At 34.6% G+C, this 16,363-nt stretch overlaps 1 protein-coding gene and 1 non-coding gene across 3 annotated transcripts; one reads left to right on the forward strand and one right to left on the reverse strand.

The window, feature by feature from the left end:
• Positions 1-2,792: 2,792 nt before the first annotated feature.
• LOC127798028 (uncharacterized) lies at positions 2,793-8,623 on the reverse strand. Of its 2 annotated transcripts, XM_052331305.1 has the most exons (15): positions 8,290-8,620; positions 7,190-7,320; positions 6,969-7,080; positions 6,658-6,816; positions 5,535-5,639; positions 4,815-4,898; positions 4,621-4,736; positions 4,416-4,517; positions 4,216-4,329; positions 4,044-4,100; positions 3,884-3,950; positions 3,733-3,786; positions 3,544-3,618; positions 3,376-3,411; positions 2,793-3,229 (listed from the first exon to the last, which is right to left on the reverse strand). In XM_052331305.1, exons 2-15 carry the CDS (start codon positions 7,207-7,209, stop codon positions 3,116-3,118), a joined length of 1,215 nt encoding a protein of 404 aa, XP_052187265.1. In that variant the 5' UTR covers positions 7,210-7,320; positions 8,290-8,620; the 3' UTR covers positions 2,793-3,115. The 2 variants fall into 2 exon arrangements, with proteins under 2 accessions (XP_052187265.1, XP_052187266.1); XM_052331306.1 differs by lacking the exon at positions 2,793-3,229 and having other exon boundaries at positions 3,376-3,435; positions 8,290-8,623.
• Positions 8,624-16,212: 7,589 nt separating this feature from the next.
• Positions 16,213-16,285, forward strand: TRNAR-ACG (transfer RNA arginine (anticodon ACG)). Its single transcript has one exon. It is a non-coding gene; the product is annotated as a tRNA-Arg (tRNA).
• The last annotated feature ends 78 nt before the right edge of the window (positions 16,286-16,363 follow it).

Raw genomic sequence — 16,363 nt, forward strand, 5'->3', positions numbered from 1 at the left:
TTCTTATTCAAATTCCAACAATCCTTCTTCAAGTGATCCTTCTTGCTATAGTGGTAGCACTTCAGGTTCTTCTTACTTCTTAACATTGACCTACCATGATTCTGACTCCCACTTGAGTCACATTCCGTTAATCTCCCTCTCACAACCGTAAGTGCATCCGCTTGTTACGAACTGGCTAATCTGTTTTCTTTGTTTTTGCGTCGATTTTCTTCTTCCAGAATAACAACTACAATATCATCAAAGACTAGGATTTTCATAATGGAAGTATTTGTCAAATTGATGATGAGTTGATCATATGAATCTGGTAGACTTTGAAGTAAAAGTTCAGCATGTTCTTTTATCTTTATTTTATAACCCAAATATGTGAGTTGAGAAAGTAGAATATTCAAAATGTTGATATGCTCTGTCACCGAAGTAGATTTTGACATTTGTAGAGTATACAATTCCCTGAAAAATTTTGTTGTGAAGTGATTTGGTCTCATACAATTTTGTAAGATGATCTCAAATATCATCTGTCGTTTTTTTCTTTCTGTACTAGACAATATCTCATCTGCTAGTGCTAGATGAAGATTTGCAACAGTATTCCTGTCCATCTCATTCCACTTGTTGTTATCTGTGAAGTCCCACAACCTATTGTTCATAGCCGCCAAGCAATTATCTTTTTTCAAGATAGCCTCCATCTTCCATTTCCATAGTGAGAAATTTCTCCCGTTGAACTTTTTAATCTCAAATTTTGCCGCCATTGCTTCTATCACAAACTGCTTTAAACACAAAATTAGCTCCCACTATTTCATGTGAACAGTAATCGTACGTGTCAATAGTACTTCCGTATACATGAATAGTACCCAGTTCATTCCAAAGAGTGATTAATAATATAACTTATTTTCTGATGTGTAAAATCCACTTTTATAGTGGCAACCACAAAGCATACGATAAGTAGATATATAAACACCCCAATATAGGCTCTGATATCACTTGTTGTAAAAATAACACCGGATTAACGTATGGTTGCAACTAATAATTTGAGAAAAATAATAATAACGAAGAAAATTGAACACATATTTTACATGAAAAATTTCTAAATAAATCAGGATAAAAACTACGGACAATGATAGAAAAATTTACTATAGAAAAATAATATAAGTTATAATTTTCTCTCTAAATTATAAAAAAAATAACAATAATTTTTCTTGAAAATAAAAAAAAATACTTAATATTTTTAACTCTATTTTTTCTCTTTCAGAATCGAATACTTGGGATTGAAATAATTGAGTTTAGGGAGAACAATTTATAGGCATCCTAACGCATTTAAAACACGTTAATTGTCACGGGTGGCATCGCATTTCGACGCCCTCTTCTTCTAGGTTATAGCTCCTTCTTCCTTCTTCCTTCTTCCTTTGTTTATTTTGTGACTGGCCACCTTTCTTCCTTCAATATTGTTGCTGCTTTGCAGCCGCAATTTTTGACCCAACAGACATGTGGTGTAAAAAAAAAGAAAAAAAGAAAAGATAACTTTACAGACAGAAAAACCAAGAAAGAAGGAATCAGCATACAAACTTTCCAAAAGAAATAATCGCGTACTTAAAAAGGTAAAGAGGCACTCAATTTCCCTATCTCCTAAACCTGCTTTCTGAAATAGTGACACAAGACTTGGATTGGGCCTTGCTTCAATGAATGTGCTACAGCAATTCTTGTCAGATATTTTCTCTAGTCCTTCAAAAGATTCACTACTCCACTTGAAACGCAGAACCAGATTCTAATTTGGTCTAATTTGGCCATTAGAACCAGATTCTGTCTTATCTTAGAAGCATGAGACAGTAATCTACATGATATATAGGATGTTTAAAATCCTTGTACAGATATCACTCTCCAACACAAACATCTCAATAGTTCTGAAGCCTCTATCTCAGGGAAAGAAAATGCAGCATAGTGATTATCAGGTTAGTTTCTCAACAAATGAGTTCATGCCACAGAGGTTGATTCGCACTCCTCCCTCTTCAAGCATTTACGAGACCTCCAATGGCTTTGCCGCAATTAGGCCAGAGCCACGACATGGCAAGGAGGTTAGGGGTGATGGTTACGAGAGAGCCCACCAAAATGTTGATGCTGAAGTCGATGAATTCATCAAATATGAGCAGAAGAAAGTTAGACTGGTTGACTATGATCGCGCTGGTGAGCATGCTGCATATGGCGGGAACAGCAAAGTCTCTGGGGAAGATATCGATTCTGAAGCTGATGGATTCATTCGACACGCGCATGCGAGGTTTGAGCGCAAATCAAGGTCTGTTAACTATGGTTGATGCTGGGGTCAGTAACGGAGTACCATCAGTTATAGCTAAAGTCTGATCAGCAATACTAGGCGCTGTTTATAGACGGTTCCTGTGTTTACTAGTTTCCGACAGGCTATTTGATGTTGGCCTGCATCTTCTTTAAAACTATGATGCATAATAAATGAAATCTATACTAGCTTGTGGTACACACAGTTGTTCTGTCAATGGTTTGTTTCTTGAGCTCTTGTTCAGTGGTCCAATCTCGAGCGATGTTTCTAAAAAGGGTGACACATGGGCAGGGTTAAAACTTAAAGAAGCTTTAACGTTTTAAAGAAAAAAGTTAAAAGAGCCTCGAATCAGAGACGCCAGCTTTTCTCCGTTAAAAGTAGCTTTCTATTTGGCCAAACATTCAAATTAAGCAATAAAAGATGGGAAAGTTTAGTGCTTTCAAATGAACAAATGCATTTACTTCGCCATGAATATAAGCTGGGCACAGCACAGTTGTAATCTATCAGCCCCATGTTACCAATTATATGTGAACTAAAAATTGAACTCAGGTCAACAGAAAGTTCTACTTCATTCTATTAAGAATAAAATAAAACACTTTTGCTGATCTAATTTGCAACAAATCCTCTCAACAATGTAAGAGCGGGCTGCTTCTAATGCTGCCTGAGAAATGGCAACTTCTTCTTCTTCTTCTTCTTCTTCTTCTTCTTCTTATTATTATTATTATTATTATTATTTTCTATAGTACTAGTAACTGGGACTATACAAATCTAGCACTGATTTCCTAGTTACTGTAAGGGTGGTAATTGTGTAGGGTCGACTACTGTGAACATCGTACCCTAGCGAGCTGTTGAATTTGGTGGATCAATTCCGATGGACCTGTAATAAGCTTTTTCTGCATTGGACACCCGAGCTTGGAACATGGTCCACTCCTTTCTACACCTATCCCTCACCTGGCATCGAAGAAGAGGAAACGATACATTTTTTAAGAAATTATTGAAGTCTGTGATCAAATGCAAAGATTACCACAAGACTTAGATATGAGGAAAAGATAGATGAAACAAAGACGAGACAAAATCAATATTCATGGATCGCATACCCCATGCCAAGGCGCCTTCCCATTCTCTGCTTGACCCTACCAAAAGAGAAAACGGCTGACCTGTATTATATTTCATCACAAATATAAGTAGTGTCCCCATGCAGTTTTATCTGCACGGGAACCGAGGGGAGGGAGATTGTTTGTGGTTACGCTTGGCCAATGCCTTACCTGGTTCCCCAGTGAAGGAACAGTTTGATGAACAATCCACTGAGCATCTACCACTCCAATTTTCTCATGAGCAGGCTATTTTGACGACAAAAAAGAACATAATTATTAATCCCTTGATGTTATTTCCTCGACAGACCAACAAGACAAGTAGATACAAGAGAAGATAAATAGGTCTAGATGGCTACTGACCTCAACACATTTCCGGAGGGCAAAATCCAGACCCCATCCATGGACCAAGTCATTCTACAATACCCATAACAATTAAATTAGTATAAAGAGTAAAGAGGAAGCATCTGAGCATTTAATATCTTCTAAGAGTGAAGAAAATAGCCCTTGGTACCTGAATCAAATGCCACACGCAGCGCCATGCATTCCGGGAGAACACAGGAGCCATGATCTCAACAAATCTGCAACCACAGGGACAAGGAAAGAATTTCAAGATCCAAGGGAAGATCCTGCCCCTATAGTATAAGTAAAGAGATCATAATGTATGTTCGTACGCTGCACAAGGAGGCAGATGTGGGTCAGAGCACCAGCCAGGCCTCTCCTCTGTTTCTCTGGTTAAGAAATGAGAAACAAATAGACAAAGAATAGAAAGAATATTTCATTAGTTCAAAATTTCATCTGAAGGAAAAGAATGTTTGGACTGTGTAACCCTTCCATCTTTCTTACTTGTGAACTTCACTATTACCCCTCCGCTTTGTCATCTGCCATGTCAACCCTTTATTAGGTTCCAAGCCAGGTTGGGAAATCTCCAAGCCATGCTTCCGCACAAGCTTTATGTATCTGAGTTGGAAAAAGAAAACACAGGACATGACAACCGATTCTAATCCCTAAAAACTGCCATAAACACGAAATGTTTCAACACTCACTCTTCAGCATTAAAGTGCTCAACTCCAAGGTCTTCATCCCAAATAAATATGTAATCATAGGACGCCACAATATCAGGATGCAGGAACCGTTTGGCATACCACCTTCAAAATTTCAAATATTTTATGCATAAGTATGGTATACTAGACCAATAATTTTTGCACCACCAATAAAATTAGTAATCATCTAAAGTACTGAGCCAAATACCATTTTGTTTGTTTTCGGGCACTGACATGGATAGCTCGTTTTGACCACTCAAACTCATCCCATTCAGTTGTCCGACCATCATAATGAAACAGAAGGATGGTAAAGTTCTCTGAAAACTGTAGGCAGACAAAGTTAGTGGTGCGGATGCACAAAAGACACTCATATACACGAGACACATCGGGAGAGAGGAAGACCTTTTTAACTGCTGCATCAATGTTTTGTTTCTGATCATAACCAACCGTAAATGTTACTAGGTACTTTTGTTTGATGGTTAGGTCCTGCCAATGCCAACAACATCAAACTCCCAAACATAAATGGAAAAACTATGAGCTCAATCAGTTGAACATCTAAGTGTAAAAGAAACCATCAAGCAACACCAAAAGAGAATAGCAACTGCTACAAGGCAACAAAATAACATACTACGTCATGATCACATGACATTGTGCTCCTTTTGGATCACATAGAAGTAACAATTTGTTTCTATTTGCAGCATAGTTGATGTAATCATTATTAAACACAAACAATACTTATAATTTTCAAGTGTTCACCCTTTTGGAATTCCAAAGCAAAGTCCTTACAACCTAGATTATAACTCTAGCCTAGTTCTTGGTAGTTTCATTTCAAGGTAACATGAGTCAGCATAACATATATATCTCACTGGGAGACTTCCATTCTTTTTTCTTAAAGGGACGCTTCCATCACTCCTTAGTACTAGTTGTTATTTTTAGCATCTGCTTGTTAGAAATAACCACAAGACTCAACTGCAACAAAAACTATTTCTAGTAATTCCATCCTGACCTTAAGTTCAGTGGCAAAATTTCTAGTCATACAAGAAGCGTGCAGTTCCTACTTCATCAAGCAACAAAAGAGCTATCCTCACTTGAATATAAATGTTGTGAGTTTGAGACGCTTACCTCACTGGGCTTACCCCACAGTCTGCGGAGATAGAAGTCAGACTCAGCTGCAACAATGGTGGGGGGTAACCTTTCTGCACCTCGTGGATTAGATGGGACCCAAATCTACATTAGAATTCACATTGAATGCAGAAACATCAAAGATGGAAATGATTGCTTACCTCTCTAAGATATTGAAGTAAGAAAATAACTTAAATAAAACTCACAACTATGCCCCATATTTAACTATTCTGGCCTGGGAAATTGCCTGAGGTCACAAGGTATAACCTCAAGAACTTCTTCCATCATATTAGCAGCATCTAGAGAATGTCATTACTCAATTCAACATAAAGCTAACCACCACCAGAAAATTACCCGTTCTGGTTTCTTAGCCACAACTTACATCATTTTTTCATTTTACAATGCATGTGAGACATTATTCTTTGGAGTAGTCCTAGGTTAAGCTAATGTTTCAACAACAGGTGGTTTAAATAATAGAATTCAAATTAAAGCATCAGGATTATTAGAATTAGGAATTAAATAAATATGAAATCTAAAGCATGGACAGATTACTTACAGAAAAAAAAAAAAAGCATGGATGGATTACAGAAGCTCTGATTAAGGTCTAAAATACCGTTAAAGTTGTAATTGCAGCCAGAAATCTATTTCTTTTTTTTTTCTTTTTATGGACCTAGTTTCTAAAGTTTTGTATTACTATGATTTAGGACATTTTACTTGGCCTAGTACATGGCTATGTGCTTCTAGGAGCAGTTTGTATATCCACATAACTGGGAAGAAAGAACACAAGTACCTTACTGATAAATTTCTCAGTAAAATTTCTTTCTATACTATCATTTTCATTGTAATCCTCTAATTTCCAGCCAGCCTATCACCTATGGATGGGGAACTGAGAAGTAAAATCGTAACACCTTAAGAAATAATTGCTTCAGAACTAGTTCTGCCTCTAATTCTTTCTTGTATAAATGGCTAGACAAAGATCCAGAACAAATAAAGTTTTTAATTTTAAATTTCAATTTCTTTTTTTTTCTATTTTATAATAACCAATCAAAGTTGTGCTTTTTTTCCCTGGTAAATATCATCAACCATGTACAATCACATGACCTGCGGCTTTCTGATAACATACCTTCGATGTAGCATTCCCCTTTTGAGCTTCAATTGAGGCATTTCTGCTACCCCTCAAAGCAGACAAAGCATTCAAAAGTGTTTGCGTTGAGAGGCCTGAATTCTTGTCCTCAATGTAAGACAGATCAATGGAAGGAAGAAGACTGGATGGGAGATTCAGCTGCCAAAAATGAAGCGAAAAGAAAAGCGAACGTTTGTCATGCAACGTGAATGAAGAGAACAAAAATTAACTAGGAATAAGATTATCAAAATACGAAGATAGAATAGGAAATCCAGACAGAAGTTGCACTTCAGAAAGCATGTTAAGTGCACCTTTGACAATGAAAGGGTTGGACATGATGCTCCTATCAAGAAGCCAAAAACAACTCCAATAAATGTCGTGATGATAAGCCTCATAGACTCATTAGGTTTTCTCAGAATTGCACTGCATCCAACAAATGTCAAATGTGACATAAACTACAATGGGTATTACAAAATAAAAGCAATAACTTCCACTGAATACAACAACGAAAAATAACTTAAAAGTTGCAAACCTGCGTCCGATGCCTCCCATTTTACTTATGATCTTCTAAATTTTATATACGCTAGACAAGTTTGATGAATGGTTTTCCGGTACCCAGGAGGGAGGCCACTAGACAAGACCCACTGGGCAGGAAGATAAGACCTGGGATAAGCATGAAACATTTGTTAATAACTTAAAAAAAAAAAAAAACATTTGTTAATAGAGAGACTGTCAGATCAAACATAATTCACCGAAATAGTAGATAGTCTCAAGTAGAGATGTCGTTCCCAAAAAAGTTAATAACCAGAACAAATTGACAATGGAACGCGAATTAATAAATTCAGGAGATATTAAAAAAAACCATTTTGTGGGTCAATTAAACTTCGGATTCTTCACAACAATAGGTCAGAAGCAAACGTCCCTACCCAAGTTCAATTGCATCGGAAGAGGTAATGTCACCAAACAGAATAAGAAATTACAGGATTTCTGCATATAACCAGGATGGTGAAAATCCACCCGGAGATAACGCTACCGTGCCCCTTTCTCCATTGGCCTTTCCTTCACATTAATTGAACAAAAAAATCAAAAGTTCTAGAGACCAGAACTAGATGTGTTGTCTAATCCTGATCCCGTGATTCCCCCTCTTCGCAATTCATCTCAAAAATCAGATCCGACACAACCCCAAAGTGACACGCCCACCAACTCTTATACTAAAACCAGAAATTAGCAACCCATTCAGAACTCAATAGATTCATTCAAGGGCCACCAACAATCAAGTAACAAACCATGCGCTCCATTTAACAATCGCAGCTCTCCAGCATATACAAAGTACAAACTAAAACAAACCCGTTCAATTCCTCAAATGGGCATGAACAAAAAGTAGCCACCGTGCATATTTTACAACCCCTTTCGCAAATTAAACCGACGGTTCTCTAACAAATACGCCAAAGCCCAGGATCCCGATTGATACTGCCACCCATATTACTTATGTCCAAGAAATATTGGAGAATAACTCAATCAAACTTCAAGCTCTTCGAAGACAGTTTCAATTCCTCCAACTTACACAAATTATTAATACCCGAATATTCAAACTAGAGATGCACAATAAACATGGAGTTAGATAAAGAGAACCTGAAGTAGAAAAGGAAGAGCTCTTCCGGGGAACTCCAATAGAAGAAGATCTGGTGAAAGGCAGGGATTAAAAGCTGGGAATCACAAGAAAACTACTTCCGGAGCTTAAAATCTAAGCAAATAAACGTGCACTGGAGCGTTGCTAATAGCCCGCACAAGTTCTGACTCTGTAAAATATGCGTGACTGAATGGAAAATGGCATGGAAACTGAAAGAAAGAGAGGACTTTTCCAGCAGAGAAGGAATGTCAGATTTTCTCCGTGAATAGAGAGACCATTGTTTTGAGACTTTGGGCGGAGAGAGAGAGAGAGAGAGAGAGTGTTTGATTGGGAATGTCTTTCTTTCTTTTAAACCCGGTGAGGATTAAACCTTGATTGGTCATTCAGATTAAGCAAAGTTTTGAATTTTGAATGTGAACCCAAACGAATGCATTTGATAATCACCAATTCACCATACCATGCACAGTTTCCTAATCCAACCAAACCAAACAATGTATCTTCAATTCTTTCAAGTAGTATTTTAAGTGTAAAATAAAATTATATCAAGATAAATTTAAAATTTTTTTAAATTAAAATATAAAATAATCAAGATAAGATTAGGAATTATTCTAAAATTTTTATTAAATTAAAATATAAAATATTTTTTCTTTTTTTTTTTTGGCTAAGTCATAATCTAATATTTGACTCACTCTTCCTTAACAACAACCTTGGGGGGGTTGTTTTTAAAGTAGTAATAAAAAGAATCCAGATTGATATGTTTTCCAAAAACAAAATTAGCTTGGTCAAACCCCCATCTTGGAAATGTACGAACGACTATGCTTTCTAAACTCAGTTTATTAAAATGAAATGAAATTAATTATTATTCTTTAGATTGCATTTTGGTTAGTTAATTAATAGTAGTGATAAATAATGGCAGTGGGTTGTAACATAACATGTATAGATAATCACGAGACAGGAGGCGGATTCAAAAAGACGATGATGCCAATCTCTCTAGTCCTGTCGTATCGTATCGTATCGTATCATATCATCATCCAAATTGGGCTTTGGGTGGGCATTTGGCATTGGGCATTTGGCAATTGGCAATGCACAGAGAGCTGGGAAGAGCAGAGGATGGTGCCAGCGAATTATTATTAGGTCGGCCACAACGTGTTATTGACTTTGAACTCTCGGAAACAGTCTATTTGCCGCTGGACGGACGGACGGAGATCCGACGGATTCACGACGACGACCCAACACGTTTAGGGCCTGTTTGGCCTTTTCGCATTAACTTTTGGTCTAGTCATCGCAAATCAGGATTTCCCCCATCTAAGACCAAGGGCAGTTCGCACGCCAGTGATGTTTAAATCTTTTTTATTTTTTATTTTTATATATTTTATGTATTTTTAATCTTTGTATATACAATTTTTTTTTTTGTTTCTATACGAAGACTTTGTTTAAACACAATAATACACTTGAAGATTACATGCATGACACGTGTCCACCTAACCCAATCGCCCTAACCTTCGGTCCAGCGTCGACGTCCTTATTGTACTTGGGTTTTGCTTGTTTTAAAAAAAGGGTATCCCAATCCCCCCCGATGGCACAAATAGTAAAATTTTCAAATTCTTTTAAGGATTGACTGATAATCAAATTTTAGTAGAGATTGAAATATCTAATTTAATGATAAATGATTGTGTGTGTTTACTTAAGAGTGTATAATCTTATGATTGCATTCAATTTACTCAAAAATCGAATTAGGAAAAAAATCGATAAATTTAAAATTCAAGATTAAAAATTAAAACATAAAGAGGATAGTCCCTAAATTTTTATTTTTTTTTAGGTCAATTTGTGTTTTCCAAACTACGTTAAGGAAAAATAACCTGCCTGGGTTTCGTGGGCGACCCGGACCCGCGCTGCAGAATGCGGGTTGCGGACCCTACGCGCGGGTCACGCCCGTAATAGGTAGGCTAATAAGCCTCTGGCCATGCATTCCGGCGCGTCTAGCTCGATGCAGCGCTTCTATAGCACGATTTTTCATTTTTTTTTTTTTTTCTTCAATTTTTCTTCACTTTCCTAAATCTATTTTCTGGTATATTTTTGTAATTTTTTTATGTCCAAAAAATATTTATTTTCTATTCTCCACCCAAAAGTGATAATCTCTCAAGAATTATTCTTACTTTCATTTGAGTGGAAGTTTACATTATGTTCTATATATTTTATAGTGAAAGGGAATTTGTAGTGATATATTTTGAACTCCTCTGCCAATAATTCAATATATATTTATTGTATCATTAATTCAAAATTATATTTATTTTTCGATTAGTAATATTCCTGTTAATGATCAAATTTGCTTTATTAAAACTTTGACAACAAATAACTATATAAGAGTGTGTTTGATTGTACACATTTTTTTATGAAAAATATGTAATTATTATACATTTTCTATAAAAAACAATCAAACACTCTTAACTTTTCTATGGAAAAATATGTATGGTACAAGCATTTAAAGCTTATTTTCATGGAATTCATTTTTCAAGGGAGTGGGGTGGTTTTTGTTTTCTAGGCAATATTAATTCTAGGTAATACAATCAAACACACCTTAAGGTGGTGTTTGATAGCATTTAGGTGGAAATGAAATCATTTTTCAACTTACATGGAAAACAAAAATCATCTCCCCTGGATGGAATTTTCATAGAAAAAGGCAAAAATATGCTTTAATGATTGTACCATGGAATTCAATTCCATGAAAAATATATTGTGTCAAACACTAAAAATGGAATTCAATTCCTTGGATATGATATTTTTCATATATTTTTTATGCTATCATACACACTCTAAGACTTTAGTTAGTCCTGACGATGAGTCTCCTAAATTTATTAATAATAGCACTATTAAGGAAAATATCCTTTATTAAAAATAAAATAGTATAAATCGACTTAGTTTCATGAATGAGTGTCTGATTATTTATAAAAAAATATAGAATAATTTTAATTAATCAAAAATTAAAATTATTGTAGATAACACATGACGTGTTTGATAGCCAAATTTTTTCATGAAAAAGGCAAATTTTCCACCCAATTTCCAACTTATGCATTGTTTGATAGTCATTTTCCTTGCAATGGTCACGTGAGGGCATTTTCCTTCAAAACATGGAAATCAAATTCCTTGAGGGGAGGAGATGGAATTTTCTAAGCAATTTAAAGTAAGGAGTGGATGGACGAGGTGGGTGGGGGGAAGATTTGTAGATTATTTATATTTTGTATTTTTAATAATTAATAAATATAAATATATAAAAAATAAAAAATAAAAAAATTCTATATAAATTATTTCTTTGGAAAACAAAAAATAATAATTTTGTAGTTTATTTCTTTGAGAAAATAATTTAATTAATTTAAAATTTATTATTATTTTAATTTTTTTATACAAAATTTAATATTTTTCAATACATTTTCACCATTGAATTCCATAAAAAATGATCAAATTCTATGAAAAATATTACCGATCAAAACCAAAAGATGAAAAATAACATCATTTTTCAAGTAAAAAATTATATCAATCAAACAGATTAAACTTCCAATTTTCAAGAATTTATTTTCCCTGCAATTCAATTCCTTGAAATGTATTTTCTTTCCACTCAAATTTCATCCTTGCAATCAAACGCACCCTTAAGATGCATTTGATTGCAAGTATAGAACTTGCATGAAAAGAAAATAATTTCTAAATAATTGAGGACATTTGATTATAATTTTATTTTTTATGAAATTCCCATCCCAAACCCACCCCCATATTTTCCCCCCTTCCCCCCCCCCCCCCCCCCCCCCCCTTCCTTCCCAGACCTACTTCTCATTTCTACCTCTTCCCATCACCGCCATGGCCACTGCCATCCTCTGTGATAGATTCTGATACAAAAAGTGAAGTTGTAGCGAATAAAATCACAATTTAATGCTTCCTCTAGTGGCTTATAAATTTTTAAGTAAAATAATAAAATCAATGCATAAAATCACAATTTTCAAATTTTTATAATATCTTAGAGTTTAAAAGTAAAATGAGTTACAATCCAATCGAAAATACAAAGTTAAATGTTCAAAATCTACAACATAACCACATGTTAGGCTTTTTATATATTTTTAATTTATTTTTTAATTTTTTTATTAATACACTACTTGGTCGATTCGGTTTTAATCGAATAGAAAAATTCGCAAATCGCAAACTGGATGATTTAGGGAATTCTCAAACCGTGTCGAACCGTTTTCCCCTAAAAATTGCACAATATAGTGCAGTGCAGTTTGGTGCAAACAATTTTCGTGATTTATCGATTTTTTTACATACCCCTAGTATTCGTATTATTATCTTGCAAAGGGCGAAAAAACAAACATAAGCCGAAGGAAGGTGAAGTCAACGTTTATGTGGGAAACGACATCAAAGCTAGAGTTGAATGCGTAGGAATAGTCATTTTAAATTTTCAAACTTGTTTAGTTTCGTCTTATAAAACATTGCTTTTGTGTCGTCCATAAGACAAAATTTAGTTTCACTGTCATTACTTGATAATAATGGTTGTTATTTTATGAAGTTTAAAATTGAAAAGTTGACTTGTTTTTCCATTCTAATTTGATTGACCAGTAGATTAAATTTAACATCTAAAAATCTTTTTATATATGATTATTAAAAAGGCGAGGACCAAAAGAATTTTAATAAAAGAAAAGTTTTCTATGTTAAAAAAAACTTGATCCTATTTCAAAATAAATTATTTAAACATTGATTAAAAATAAAAGTTTTCTTGTTTTGGATTTTGTTGATTTTGAAACTTGTATTGATTGGATAAGGGATAAATTAGATAAGACTAAAAGGTATGAATCAACACACAGTAATTAATGAGTGTTGGAATCAATTTATATTGATATTTGCAGACTCTTGTCACTGATCATATGTGGTCCAAGATATAGATATTTGTATTTAATTAATAATAAATTTGAAGCCCTTAAAAAATTTAAGATTCATAAAATTGAGATTGAAAGAGAATTAAGAAAGTTAATTAAAGTTGTCAAATTTGACAATAGGGATGAACATTATGGCAAACATAAAAATGTTGGTCAATTTAAAATTAACGAACTTGAAAAATTGTGGTATTATTACCTAACATATAATGTCGAGGATCCCTGAACGAAATGGTATGCGTAAGAGATGAAATTACACTCTAGAAGATATAATTAAAAGAATAATGAGTAAAGTCAATTTACCTGAATTTTTATTTTTTTTTTGAAAAGAAACTTCTAAAATAGATTTATATATTATGAATGGAATACCTAATAAAATTGTTCCTAAAACTCCTTTTCGAATTTGGGGTTATCTAGCTAAAATCAGAACCTATAATGCTACTAAAGGGCAACTTTGACCCATAATTATACTTTACGTTTTCATTGGTTACTTGGAATCCTCTATGGGTTATAGATTCTACTATCCTATCCTGAAAATAGTACAAGAATTGTTGAGTCAATCAATATCAAGTTCTTCAAATATGACATTGGTAATTGTGAATATTCACATGAATAAAGTGGTACAGTTGAACCAAGTGCGATTGTGGTTCCCATTGTGCATGAGAAAACTGTTGTTCCATCCACATGGATAGTAGTTGCAAACAATTTAGTTACATATGTTCAGCATTTCGTAGTTGCATCTAGAAAACTCAACATTTCATAATCAAATGTCTCATTCACAATATGATCGATGCAGGGAAAAGGATAAGAATCATTTAGGTATATCTTATTAAGGTCGATGAAGACTACACACACGCGTCATTTGTCATTAGGTTTTTTTACCATAACAATATTGACCAACCAATTAAGGTTGTAGACTTTAGGAAGAAATTCAACCTCCATAAGTTTATTGACTTCATCTTCAAGAGCTTTGAGCTTGTCAAGAGTAATATTTCTCTCCTTCTGTTTTATAGGCTTAATTAACACCAAGCTGAATGTTCAAATGATGGGAGATCAGCTCAGGTTAGTTGTTTGTACTCCATGAAGGAAATAGTGTGTGGTATTCATCCTTCCAAAGGCCCTAGTGCTCTTGTAAGGGCTTGAGGATTCCTTCGAGGAGTTGTAAAATGTCCCAAGGAGTGCATATCTTGTACCTCAGTGACCTCGAGTTCCCCATGTCCTTGCCCCAGAGAAATAAGGTGTTAGTTGGGAGAACTTCTCATTCAACTAGAAGAACATTGTCCTAGAGAAGAAACTAGGACACATTCGATCCAAGAGCACTCCTAGGCTATTGTTCTTCAACACAAGTTAACCTTGTTTTCACCATTAGTTTTGTCTTTTTGTCACTTTCCCATAGATTGTGTCAAATTATTGTCACTAGAAATACAAAAATTAAATTTATATTGCAGGAGAGTTATGACAAGGTAGAGCTAAGCAAGAAATCAAGGAAACCAAGCCAAGAAAAAATGAAAGGTTGTTATTTGGGAGAGAACTCGTATCGTTATTTGGAATAGAGCTCAACAGATTTGAGTTTCTTGAAAAAGCAGTTGTGGGCTTGAAAACCCAGCAAAATGTAAAAGCGAGAGAAAAGTGCAATGCTGCTCGGGAGAGAACTCGATGTTCAGAAAAGAGCAACTGCAAGGTAGAACACATGAATTGTTCGGGAGAACGTCTTTTCTCGAAGACCAACACTTTATCCAAAAGATAAAACCCTTTGTCCGAGGGAACATCTTCCTCAGAGATCGATACTTCCTCCAAGAACGCATCTTTTCCCAGAGCTCGATGCTTCGAAGGATAGGTTACAACATCATCTAACCTTGTAAAGCTTTTGTATAAATTTACCCTTTTTATTATTGAGCAAGTGCATATAATTAGAATTTAGATGTAAAAATAAAACTAACAAAGCTTAGCACATGATACTATATATGGACTCTTTGATGTGACTTATGGTAGGTCTTAAAGTTTTAAATATTTTTGAGGAGTTTGTTTAATTATGAAAAATCTCTAGAATGATTGGTGTAATTATATTAAAAGATGCTTATTAAAGATTGTTTGGCTTTTTGAGAAAGCAAAAGTTTCTTTTTTAGTATTACGTACTGGATACTCAAAATATAGGCCAAGTTTTTCACTCAAAAAACTACTTATATAGAATAATAACCAAACTCATGAGCTTTTCTACTCACTTCTAATAATAGAAACCAACTACAAACCTTGTATCAAACAAAATGTATTAAGTAGTTGATATATTTATTAGCCCATCTAATTAAGGGTTTGTTTCGTATGAGCTTTTTAGTTGACTTTTGTTATAAAAACCCGATAAAAAAGCTCAAACCTGTGGTTACTATTTTATAAGTAGCATTTCAAAAATTTAATCACAAACTTAAACTATCACTTTAAACCCTTTTACATTAGCATGAACCATAAAATTCCTTCGTTCATTCAAAAGTGATCTCCTTCCACACATATCTAATATGGGAATGATTTTGGCTTAGAAGGTTGGGAGGCACACAAACTAGCTACTAATATAGATATACCTACCACCCCCCCCCCCCCCCCCAACACACACACACACATATATATATATATATATCCATCTCATCTTTTTTGAATATATATATATATATATATAATAGAAAATTAGGTTGAAAGAGAAAGGAGTAGATGAAACTGGTAAGGATCACTTGAGTTTCCAATCAACCCCTTCAAGCAATGGAGTGTCTTCTCATCAAGCTAGCGTTTAGGACACCAACAAAGGAGGTTGGTGAACCATATATATATATATACGTTCATCATATTAATTGTTAATTTGACTTTTTTGTTCATTTATATTTTATATCCACCATACATAGATCAATATTGTCACCAAAGCCTAGGCTATGTGAGGATGTGGTGGGTATTTTTGTGTATAAAACAATTATAAACACCAAAGTCTATCGCATTTGATTTATGATGCCTTGTGGGCTCGAGTGTAATGACTCCATGGCCCAATGGATAAGGCGCTGGTCTACGGAACCAGAGATTCTGGGTTCGATCCCCAGTGGAGTCGACTCCTTTTTCAACCTTTTTGGAAGCTTTCCTTTGTTGCAAAAATGCTGTGATATATAAATAACATATGCTTACAACT

This window comes from Diospyros lotus, chromosome 3 (assembly GCF_014633365.1).
Source record: "Diospyros lotus cultivar Yz01 chromosome 3, ASM1463336v1, whole genome shotgun sequence".
In the NCBI taxonomy this organism is placed as follows: Eukaryota; Viridiplantae; Streptophyta; class Magnoliopsida; order Ericales; family Ebenaceae; genus Diospyros; species Diospyros lotus.

What these genes read in the sequence shown, in the direction of transcription:
- LOC127798028 (XM_052331305.1), bottom strand. Translation starts at nt 7,209, where the DNA reads ATGGGAGGCATCGGACGCAG. An exon ending in ATGGGAGGCATCGGACGCAG is followed by an intron (nt 7,081 to 7,189) that starts GTTTGCAACTTT and finishes TGTTGGATGCAG; the next exon opens with TGCAATTCTGAGAAAACCTA. An exon ending in GCGTGTGGCATTTGATTCAG is followed by an intron (nt 3,787 to 3,883) that starts GTACCAAGGGCT and finishes TGGGTATTGTAG; the next exon opens with AATGACTTGGTCCATGGATG.